At 40.6% G+C, this 12,347-nt stretch overlaps 1 protein-coding gene across 4 annotated transcripts in view; it reads right to left on the bottom strand.

Moving 5' to 3' along the window:
* Positions 1 to 743: 743 nt before the first annotated feature.
* scarb1 (scavenger receptor class B, member 1) overlaps positions 744 to 12,347 on the bottom strand; it is a 53,394-nt gene continuing 41,790 nt past the window's right edge. For 2 of the 4 annotated variants that reach the window (XM_049603741.1, XM_049603740.1), the window contains exon 12: positions 744 to 1,682. In XM_049603741.1, coding sequence (XP_049459698.1) covers positions 1,605 to 1,682 — 78 coding nt within the window. In that variant the 3' untranslated portion in view covers positions 744 to 1,604. Of the gene's footprint in view, positions 1,683 to 7,252; positions 7,324 to 8,467; positions 8,753 to 12,347 lie in introns of those variants that run through there. The other 2 variants (XM_049603743.1, XM_049603742.1) reach the window with 2 other exon arrangements.

Below are 12,347 nucleotides of genomic sequence, written 5' to 3'. Positions count from 1 at the left end.
GAGAGGGTTAAATGTGAACTTGAAACCGCAACTGTGAGCCTTTAGCTTTCGTTAGCAGAAGGCTAAACTATTAGCAACATTTTTCTCTCCGTCTCTGAAACACTTCTGATACTGACACGTTTTATTTAATACACTGTCAAACTTTATTTTAGACTCTGTTCTTGATCAGTCCGTCTTCCTGATTCAGGTTGCTTTGCAGTGTAGGCAACTGAAACCACTGAATCAGGCTTTCACCACCTGAAGAGACGTACATGCACATCTGCATTTGTACAACAGCCAATGGGAACGCCTTCTCTCTGAAATGTCCCATCATACTGTAGTATTATTTTCTATTTTAGTGCCACGAAATCTTAAAAATAAAAAACAAAACTTGCACGTTTTGATTTTAAATACCTCGCTTTAATCTTCAGGAACACCGTGACTAACAGTGTAATAACTATAATAGATGCCTGCTGGTGGTTTCCCTACCTGTGGGCCCACATGAGTCGGCTGGCAATGTTTTCTTATTATCATTACTATTATTATTAATTAATCATTTCTTGACACCTGTGGGCAGATGGCACTTTGAAATACTCTCATTAATTTCATACTGTACCTGGAGTGACTACTTTCTAATCTTTCACCACTCCAACCATCTCGATTTGTGCCATTTTTATATGTCAAAACCACTTTTTTAATTTTATTTGCAGATGGAACAGTTGAGACACTCACAGGAAAGAGAAATCACACGTTCATAAACAGTATTTTAAACAATGGAACATTTATTACCTCCAAGTTAATCTTCATTCATTCACTTATTTATAATAAAGGAGGCATTTGACACCAAACTGCATCAAAAAATACATTCACACCTTTACAGAAGACAGTAGTATATAAACAGGAATGCGTCCGCTCTGCTCGACTCACTATATGACAGAGGAGTGTTTGATTCTCCAGTTTCAACTCCTACAGTGCACATGAAATACAAGGACCCAGAGGTAAGTTGGATAAAGAGGTTTCCCCCTTGAGGAAGACACATTGGTAGTAAAATACAGTACACCTTACAGTCAGCTTTTCTGCCCATTAAGTTCCCTTGTTGTTGATGCAGAAACATTTCTTTAAAATCACAGTAAAAAAAAAAAAAAACAAAACAAAAAGCCACCACAGTAACTGTCTACTGCCCTTTATGAAGTGATAAAACTATAAAATGTTTCAGATCAACGCTGATGATCAACGAACACTGAGCAGAGCAAAATTAACACGCTGGAAATGTCTTTTTTTTGGTAGAAAAAGAAGTGTTTTAAATGACAGAGCATCTTCACATGTCCCGCCTTAAAGAGACAAAACAGTCTCAACCCAAACAGCCTCAATGCAAACAAACTTAAAGAAGTGGGAGAGAGTCTTTGAGTCTGAGAGTGTCATCAACTTTACAGAATACTAAAATATGGCATCACTTCACTTGTGTGCAAGTCTCTTTGAAATATACCGAGCAGAGCACCATGTGTCAGTGTTCCAGTTCAAGATAGTGGAAAAAAGTTGGCAAATCAGTGAGTGCACAATGCCAGCTCTGTGTGTGTTTGTGTGTGCGTGTGTGTGTGTGTGTGCGTTTGACAGTCCATGTCATGTCATAGTAGAGGTTCTCTCTCTTCGGTTGAAGTGCTCTTGTTTCCATCTGTTGAGGTGCCACCTTCACATTTACCTCTCTGTGTCAGGACCAGAACAAAGAAGGAGAGCGTTAGGAAGTGTTCAGACGATAAGAGGCACTTTCTGGTAAAGATCATTCAAAACAAAGCAGCTGAACACTCGTGGGCAAATTCACAACAAATGGATTGTTGCCACTGATAGCAACGTGAATTGCGACTCACTTACAACCACTATCTGCCTCGTCTCAAGGTCCATTTCACAAAAGACATGCACCGATCTCTATCACCTGAAATCTGCATATGTGTGCAGAATGTGTTGCCGATAGGACAAAATTTTGGTATCAGTTCTCATTTTTGTTTGTAGTCCAAGTAATACTGACCAAAATATTGGCTCTCGCCCCCGGAGGCTGTATCGTCCTCAGATGACAGTCACTGGAGTCCGAGGCTGATAATGCACCATTGATAGTACAGTGCAAACACACCTGATAGAAGTTTTGCAAGTGCAATTTACCATTATGTCGGTGAAGATTCTCAGTCATCCAGGTCATGGTAATCATAAGTGCTATGTCATAGGCAACTGGACTTGCTCGAGTTTCTTGAAGAAAAAGTTCTAACGAACTGTAAACAACCACTCCACAAGTGCATGGCACAGCACAGGAGAGCCAGGTCCTCAGGTCAAGACTCGGCTCTTCATTTACATCTAAAGAAAAAGGGATATTCTTTCGAGGACAGCAATGTTCACATCTTGACCAGGGAAGACAGATGGTTTGCAAGACGCGTGAAAGAAGCCATCTATATCAAACCGGAATGACCATTGTTAAACAGAGGAAATGGCCTACAACACCACTTATCACCCATCTAGAATGCCGTCTTGGGATCCCTCCGTCCAACACCCATTCACAGCTGGACCATCTAACCCTTACGAAACACATAACGGCTGGGTGGGTCAACGACTCACATGTGACCCCAATGACTCTGTAAGGGTTCACACTAACAGAGTTTAAAGCCTGCGACTCTACCCTGGAAATCCAGAGTTCTCACGAGAGCACACTTTGAATTTGCTCAGCGAGTCACTCTGGCAATCAGTAACGATGCTCATAACCCATGCCGTTGGAGCCGAGCTGCACCAATCACGTTGGTGTATCTGATATAGGCGGCCAGAGGCGAGCTAAACAGATGACGACGGGACTGCGACGACGAAGTCTGGAATCAGTCGGTAAACATTGCAAGATGGCTACGGATGAACACCAGTTGTTTGAAACGGCTTTGGCCGCTACAATGAACGAGTTAGACTTGGCTTTTTCTCTAAAAGAGGAACAGAAGACGGCGCTCGAGTCTTTCCTTTGCAAGAAGGATGTTTTTGCTGTTTTACCGACCGGATACCGCAAGAGTCTAATCTACCAGTTAGCTCCCCTGGTAGCTAAGCTCTGGATACGTCACCCCGTGTATTGTTCTGATTGGTCGTAGTGTTATCCAATTGCGCGCAGTGATATTTTCAAATGCATGCTTGGTGCCGCCCCTCGAGTTGGGCCATTTGCATAACTCATAGCCAGACCCTAAATCTTTCTAGATTTGGGTCTGGATTTCCAGGCTACTGCGACTCAGCACCAGTCCGTTAAAACTGGGAAAGACTCTTGGATGAGACGTGGCACATCTTCAAGAAACTCAAGCAAGTCCAGTTGCCTACGACATAGCACTTAAAATTTCCTGTTTTGCGTCAGATTGAGTATAAATGCACCAAAAACGCAGAACAATGGCAGAGAGAGAAAAAGAAAATGAAAAATTTCAGACCACAAGCTACGGGTCCTGATTGACGAGGTGCAGAGGCATTCCTGAAAATGGAAAGGAATTTAAAGGCCCTAACACACTAAGCCGAGAGTTGGCCATTGGTCAGTGTCAGGCTGTTCATGAGCATCTGTCACCATACTTTTTGCATTATGCCCCCCAACGTTGGGGGACCTGTCAGCTTTTTCTGGCAGGATCAGCATGCTGAATCAGAGTCGGGAATGACGGAGCCTGTTAGTGAGAGAAATTACTCTGTTTGGAGGTTCAACTCATAGGACAAGAAGAGAAATCGAAGTGAGGAAAGCAAACAAACAACTAAAATCAAGAGGGCGTGAGATCGACACAAATTTGTTGTATTAGGTAAGATTATTTTTCCGGCCCTTGAGCTCTTAAACAGAAACAATTCGTTCCTGTTTGTGTTATTGTTCACTGGTGCACAGTAAATATCCTTTGTTCTTTCAACATCAGGTTGAGTTGTTTATGTACTAACTGGCTAATTAGCGCCTTGAATCCATCCTGTCTGTCTTTCTGTATCCGTTTTTCAATGATGAACACAGACTACCATGCCATGCTAGTATGGAGAGTTATATTTTCTCACACATGTGCCCAACATAAATGCCAGATGACTGTTGGCTGTAGTCTTTGTAGTGTGTTCAGGGCTACTTCTTGGCGGACACACAGGAAATGTGAGACAATGCCACAGTCGTCCTTGGTTGCCACTAGTTCTCTGATGTTGGTTTGGTGTGTCCTGGCCTTAGATGTGACAGAGAGAAACCGTGGCTGTTTTCTTAGAAGTTCCACTTCCCCTCATGCACTTACCCTCTGCCTCTGGTGTTACACAGCGGCATATGTGGCACAGAGAAAGCGGGCAGAAGAGGCTTGACATGGAATGTACCTGCCCTTTTGTACACTTTCAGCCTACACTATCATGAATCGACGGCCAGTTCTAGGCTTTTTACAAATCATCAGAAACAGCTGCAGAGTCATTCCAGTGAGGTGACAGTGTCTTCTGCAGATGACTGCAACATATTACATTTAACTGATTGAACTCCATGAGATGATGAACCTCTTACACACCATCCACTTACACTGAATGTCAGTCAATAATCCCCTTCTCACACTCTCACTGATCTCTGGTCTGAGCTTGATGGACTTGTATTAGTCTATCTAGCACTAGCACTTTTGCTGCTGATGTATAGTTTTATCTATGTTTAATTCAGAGTCAATGTTGTGTGGATTTGAATGACAATTAAGTCTATCTATCCATCTATCCACCCATCTATCTACCTATCTAACCATCTATTCAACTACCTAACCATCTCTATCTCTCTATGTATCTACCTAACTACCTAACCATCTCTCTCTATCTCTCTATCAACCTGTCTATCGACCTACCTAACCTATCAACCTTTCTACCTATCAACCTTTCTACCTACATTTCTACCTTTCCACCTATCAACCTTTCTACCCATCTACTTATCAACCTTTCTACCTATCTACATTTCTACCTTTCTAGCTATCTACCTTTCTACATTTCTACCTTTCTACCTTTCCACCTATCAACCTTTGTACGTTTCTACCTACCAACCTTTCTACCTTTCTACCTATCTACCTTTCTACCCATCTATCTATCAACCTTTCTACCTATCAACCTTTCTACCTATCAACTATCTACCTATCTACCTACCTTTCTACCTATCTACCTTTCTACCCATCTACCTTTCTACCCATCTACCTATCAACCTATCTACCCATCTACCTTTCTACCTATCTACATTTCTACCTTTCTAGCTATCTACCTTTCTACCTATCTACCCATCTACCTTTCTACCTATCTACATTTCTACCTTTCTACCTATCTACCCATCTACATTTCTACCTATCTACCTATCTACCTACCTTTCTACCTATCTACCTTTCTACCATCTACCTATCAACCTTTCTACCCATCTACCTTTCTACCTATCTACATTTCTACCTATCTACCTATCAACCTTTCTACCCATCTACCTATCTACCTACCTTTCTACCTATCTACCTATCTATCAACCTTTCTACCTATCTACCTTTCTACCCATCTACCTATCTACCTTTCTACCCATCTACCTATCAACCTTTCTACCATCTACCTTTCTACCTATGTACATTTCTACCTATCTACCTATCTACCTACCTTTCTACCTATCTACCTGTCTACCTTTCTACCCATCTACCTTTCTACCTATCTACCTTTCTACCCATCTACCCATCTACCTATCAACCTTTCTACCCATCTACCTTTCTACCTATCTACCTATCTACCTTTCTACCCATCTACCTATCAACCTTTCTACCCATCTACCTTTCTACCTATCAACCTTTCTACCTATCAACTATCTACCTATCTACCTTTCTACCTATCAACCTTTCTACCGTCTACATTTCTACCTATCTGCCTTTCTACCTATCAACTATCTACCTACCTTTCTACCTTCCTACCTATCAACCTTTCTTCCTTTCTACCTATCTATCTTTCCAACTACCTCTCTCTCTGCCCCTCTCTCTCCATCTACCTACCTTTCTACCTACCTATCTAGCCATCTCTATCTACCTACCTACCTACCTACCTACCTACGCAGCCCAGATTTAACATTTAATAACCTAATCTGTTAGTACACTTCAGTTACCACCAACTTTTTAAAGACACTAATTATTGCAGTGTAACTGCATGTGGCTGTTAGCGCTGATCTTTGTGAAGTGGACTTTTTTTTTTTTTTTGCAAAGAGGCTCATTTGCATAGAAAGGGGCTGATTTTGCACCGTATGTATACACACTACCTATTTGCTTGGCAGCACAGTTAGGCTTGCATTTCTTTCTTTGCAGGTACATTTGAGAGTTACATGGTTCCTTTTTGTCTCATTTGTGCAGTTTCAGCGGACATAAAAGCAGCTCAATCCTGTTGTGAATTTGCTCATAAGACTTTCAACCTTTTTCAATCAAACATCAGGCAGGAGGCTGTTTGTACCCTGACATAAAACATTTCTGTCATATTCTTACCTGTGTTTTCATTTCCCATCGCTGCAATGACTGTCCTATTGACACTGTTCTCTTCCATACATATCCAGACAATTAATCAGATCTATCTGAGACTGCTGTGAGTGAACCCTGTTACTCATCATGACACAGGGTCTGTTTGGAGAAAACACAACTTGGTGTTTTTCCGGTTTTAGCATCACTCTGTGGGTGGACTGATATATTCTCACACATTTTCCCTGCAAATAATCCCATGGTGAGTCAAGAGGCAGAAGCCAGGTGGGGTGCGTGCGTAACAGCAGGTTGCAAACCTGATATTATGCCTGTGAGAACACGGTAAATTCAATTAAATATGGAGCACACCGCAGCTTTATTGGTTTGTGACCTAACTGCAATTATACAAATGTCTTTTAAAGTCTTACTGTCAAAAGATCTGGACATAATTATTCATTCAATAAACATCAGTGCACAAAACACTGTTAAGTTTTTGGTATGATACACATGAGTCATGTGAGGTCACAAACAGTAATTAAATTAATGTGAGTAAGTGAAAACTGAGGTGTGAATGTGAAACCACAAACATGAAAGCTGCTAATGATGCAACATCCACATTTTCATGCCTCGACCTGTAGGCCATGAAAGTGTGGACATAATCAAACAGTTTCAACAGCTTGCAATGTCTTATCAGTGTGTTTGGGGCTGCTAAACATACAAGCTCATGCTGTTAAAGAGAAAATCAATTTTCCTGTTTTCAGCTCTGCAGCTTAAACACAACTACACAAAATACATGAATACATTTACATACATGTGTTTGCCTTTGTGTGTGCACCCACCTGAGTTATTTGATACATTTCTCCTTTGTTTCATGGTAATGTGCGCCTTTTACTCGTTCTTTAGCAGAGGCCTAAAAGACGACCAAATTGTCTCACACATCAGCCAATCAGAAAATACAGCTGATCACACATAGCTGGCGGCTTGATTGAAGCAGGTGCGCAGGTTAAAATAAGCAGCACCAGGTTTTATTTTAGATTGTGGATGTGCAGAGACATTAGAGTTCATGCAAGGAGCCATTTCTGGTGGAAACTGATTCGGCCATGCGGTTTATTGAGACAACGTGCGATTGGTTAGTTCACTGTCTTTTTTCACATAATCATACACAATTAAATGTGAAGGCATTCAGTTTGTTTGCCTCCGCAGCTTTTTAAGCGACTCATCATCATGCAACGGAAATTAATAAGATGTAGAAGGATAAGAGAAGCTGAAATTTAAAATCTTTAGTACAGAAAAAAGTGCCTGAAATGACAGACTTATGATATGGATCAACAAATGCTACATCATGAAGGTAAATTCTCCTTTCTATTCCACAAAACACAGGGCTAGACCACCTTTAATCAGCCATTATAATACAGAGGAGTATTAAGGCCAGGCATAAGGGGAAAATGAGATGAAATGACCTTTGACCACCAAAGTGGGTGCCAAATTTGAAGAAATTCACTCGAGGTGTCCTTGAGATATCACGTCCATGAGAATGGGGCGGATAATCTAAAACCGTTTCTAAAAACGCTTCTTTTTTATGCTGTGGCCAAAATCAGGAAGTAAAAATGAACGGTAACTCCTTCAATTTACAAAAATGAAATGATCTTAATGCACTGATTAGACTTGAAGAAAAAAAAAATCCAAAATCAAAATTTTTGAACCACAGTTCAAAAAAAAAAAATCAAATCAAAATTTGGAGTACTTTGCATTCGGATGATTGAAACCAGATTGTGTAGGTAAGGAGGATGCAATAATAGGTATCAATAAATAAATGAATAAATACATAAATAAATAGAGGAATAAATATATAAACATTAAAACTGATAAATAAAGGAATAAATAAATGCTGAAATAAATATGGAAATAAGTAATAAATGCATAAATAAAGAGATTAAGACATCATCAATTTATAGACACATAAAAAATAAATAAATAAATAAATGTACTTGCGCAAAAATGTAGATTAATTAATTAATTTAAAATTTATTAATGCATGTCCTGTTTGATAATCAACTTTTACTTATTTATTCATGTATTTATCTATTTTCTATATTTCCATATGTATTTAAACATTCATTTCTTCTTGCATTTATTTATTCATGTGTGTATTTCAGCATTAATTAATCTTTTATTTATTCATTTATCCCTGTATGCTTTCATACATTTATTCATTTCAGAATTTATTTACTGATACTTAAGTCATTTTTCATCCTCCATACACAGGAGCTTTAAAAAGCTTTACAAACCCCAGGGTTCTCCACTCCTGTGGAAATCATTTCCACATTTGTACGAGACCTCTGCAAACATAAAACATTGAAACCCACTTTTACTCATGATGTTAAAAATCTGCCACTGTTTATATCTAGACAACTTCCATTGAATTCTAAACGTCTTACCAAACAGTTAACCTAACTGCCGCAGATATATCATACCCACCATATAAACAGCAGTGTTGTGATAGTGAGATGTCAACACTGGCTGAAAATACACATGCAGGCTACTCATTAACTCAAGTTATTGGCTGGTTTATGGACTTATACAACATCAAGTGTAATGTGTTTCATAACACATCACATAACACAAATTAACTTATGATGTTGACTTGACGGACATGCCAGTACTTGACGTTCATTCCAAGTAATAGTTTGACATTCTGAGAAATATGCTTATTAGGTCTCTTGACAAAAGTTAGATGAGAGGATTGATAACACTGTGTCTGTAAGCTCAATGTGAAGCTAGAAGCACAGGGTAGCCTGGCCTTGCTTATAAAGACTGGAAACAGGGGAAGCAGCATGCTGGCTCTGTCCAAAGGTAACAAAACTCACCTAACAGCATTTCTAAAGCTCACTAACTAACACTTTACATTTGTTTAATAAGTACAAGGGTTAAAGCTCTGCTAGCCTTGCATCAAGCCTTAATGCTTAGCTAAGCTAACTGGCTGCACCTTTATATTTAGCACACAGACACAAGAGTGGTATCTGTCTTATCATCCAACTCTCAGAAATGACCGATTGATACCACTCTCATGTCTGTGCGCTACATATGAAGGTTTAGCCAGGAAGCATTTAGCTTAGCTTAGCATAAAGACTGGAAACAGGAGGAAACAGCTGGCCTGGCTCCATCCATCAATTTTCATGTGATTATCCATGGCCGGGTCAGGGGGGCAGCAGGCTGAGCTAAAGTCCTCCAGACGTCCCTCTCTTTAGAGACGCTTTCCAGCTCCTCCTAGAAGACCTTGAGGTGTTCCCAGACCAGATGAGATGTATAATAAAGGGCCTCCTACCAGTTGAAAATACAGAAAACCCAGAAAACCTCCAACATGAGACACCCAGGAGGATCCTGATCAGACGCCCGCACCACCTCAATTGGGCCCTTTCAATGTGAAGGAGCAGCAGCTCTACTACAAGCTCCTTACCCTATCTCTAAGGCTGACATCAGCCACCCTACACAAGAAACTCATTTCAGCCACTTGCGTCCATGATCTCATTCTTTAGGTCACTACCCAGAGCTCATGACCACAGGTGAGGATTGGCCAAACTGCCTATCCATCTCACACTGCATTTTACCCTCACTTGTGAACAAGACCCAGAGATACTTGAACTCGGCTGGGGGCAGCAACGTTCCTCCTAACCAGAGGGACAATCCACCATCTTGCAGCAGAGAACCATTGTCTCATAATTGGTGGTACTGCATCCTGACTGCTTCCCACTTGGCTGCAAACTGCCCCAGTGCATGCTGGGGGTCATGGTGTGATGAAGCCAACAGAACCACATCTGCAAAAAGCAAACATCTAACTTTGAGGTCCCCAAACCGTACCCCTTCCTCCCACCGGCTGGACCTTGAGATCCTGTCCATGAGTAACATAAACAAAGGACAAAGGGCAACGCTGGTGGAGGCCAACACCCACTGCATACGTGTTTGACTTTGTGCCAAATAGCCTATATGGACACCGCTCTCACTTTGGCTATTTAAGGACCGGATGGCTTGTAGCAACAACCCCAGTACCCCCTATTCCTGCAGTACCCCCAACAAGACTCCCTGTGGGACGTGGTCGTAAGTGTTTCCCACATCCACAAAACATATGTTGACTGCATGGACAAACTCCTACAACCCCTACAGCAGCCCTGCAATGGTGAAGAGCTGGTCCGCTGGTCCGCTGTACAGGCTTTATGCTAAGATAAGCTAACCATCTCCTGGCAGTAGGTTCATATTTAGCACATGAACATGAGTGGTATCGTTTAATTCTTGCTGAGAGCTCGATACCACTCTCACATCTGAGCACTAAACATGAAGCTAGAACAAGAAGGCAGTTAGCTTAGCTTAGCATAAAGACTTTATCTAATGGAAAACAGTTAGCCTAGCTCTAACCCTTACCTTTGCACTAATTAAGCAAACAGGGTTTAATGTATCAAGTTTCAGAGGCAGAATTTTGCATATTCAAAAAGAGCTAGGATAGCTGTTTCCCTGTTTTCAGTCTTTACGCTAAGCTAAGCTAACAATCTCCTGGCTGTAGCTTCATATTTAGCATACAAACATGAGAGAGAAAAGAAGCTCGTGACCACTCTCATGTCTGAACGCTAAATATCAAGCTAGACCAGGAAGGCAGTTAGCTTATCTTAGCATTTAGACTTGATGTAATGGAAAACAGTTAGCCTAGCTCTAACCCTAACCCTTGTACTGATTAAGCAAACAAGGTTTGATGTATCTATTAAACGAGCTAGGCTAGCTTTTCCCTCCATTTCCAGTCTTTTTGCTAAGCTAACCTTCTCCTGGATGTAGCTTCATCTTCAGCATACAGACATGAGATTGGTGTTGATCTTTTCATTTTACTCTCAGCAAAATGTGCACTTCCCAAAATGTCAAACTATTCCTTTAAAATACTTTTGACGTCAGATGACATGTTTTATGAAAATATTAAATTCTTTCCTATTTACCAAAGAGACATTAAGATGTCATCTTATCTTTGAAGTGTGTTAAAGAGCGTTCTCAGAGTTTGTTTGTATGCATTTGACAGCACAATAAAAACATACTCTAAAGGCTGAATCTGTACCTAAGAGTCATGATGTTGACTTATTAACAAACTTTTCCTGCCTTACATAAAACAACCATAACGTCCCTAAACCAGTGCAAATATGTACTTCATGATGACACAACACTAGACCTGTTACCTTAGCCTTATTACTGTGTATTGTGCTACGGCCAAATATGCCATGGCTGATAATATTTCAGTGTGAAGGTAAACGGGAGGGAAGATCTCCAAGGAGCAGCTGGAGGAGCTACACCTGACAGATAATAACTTTTACTCTCTGTATCCAGTCAGTCAGCAGCAGGTGAGAGTTTAGAGAGATAAAGTTTGTTGTTGGAGTGCTATATAAATAAAATGTCAGCAGAGGAGCAGGAGTGACTGTGTGAAGGTGCTCAAGGTTTTAAAACCACAAATAATCTACAAGTTGTTTGACTGTGAATCTTAAAGGATATCCCCTAACACGTAGCTTATTGTGCGTGTATCAGAGCCTGATAGATTTTCTTCCTCTGAGCCATAGAGCTCAGTTGTTGTAAGTGCATTAAAGTATGTTTACATGACATCAGAGAAAATTGATTTATTGTGTTAGTCCGATTAAAACCAGACTTTTAAGATACATGTAAACATGTTAGTCGGACTGAAATCAGACTAAATTGGACTAACACACCCAGATAATGTGACTGGGAGTCGAAAGACTCCTGGATGGCCATGGCATTCAGCGCATGCTCCACAGTGTCAACCCTGAGCCTTGACCCGGAAGTTGAAAGCATTAAATGCGTAACAGAAGAAGAAGCCGGTCTCAACATGGCGGAATCTACAACCGGAGTGGTACATTTTTGGATGGACAAAATGTACAGAGCTGTTAAGTT

The sequence above is a fragment of the Epinephelus fuscoguttatus genome, linkage group LG18, assembly GCF_011397635.1.
Source record: "Epinephelus fuscoguttatus linkage group LG18, E.fuscoguttatus.final_Chr_v1".
NCBI lineage: Eukaryota > Metazoa > Chordata > Actinopteri > Perciformes > Serranidae > Epinephelus > Epinephelus fuscoguttatus.
Note: the sequence above shows the minus strand (reverse complement) of the source record. Positions and strands in the feature narration are given on the sequence as shown.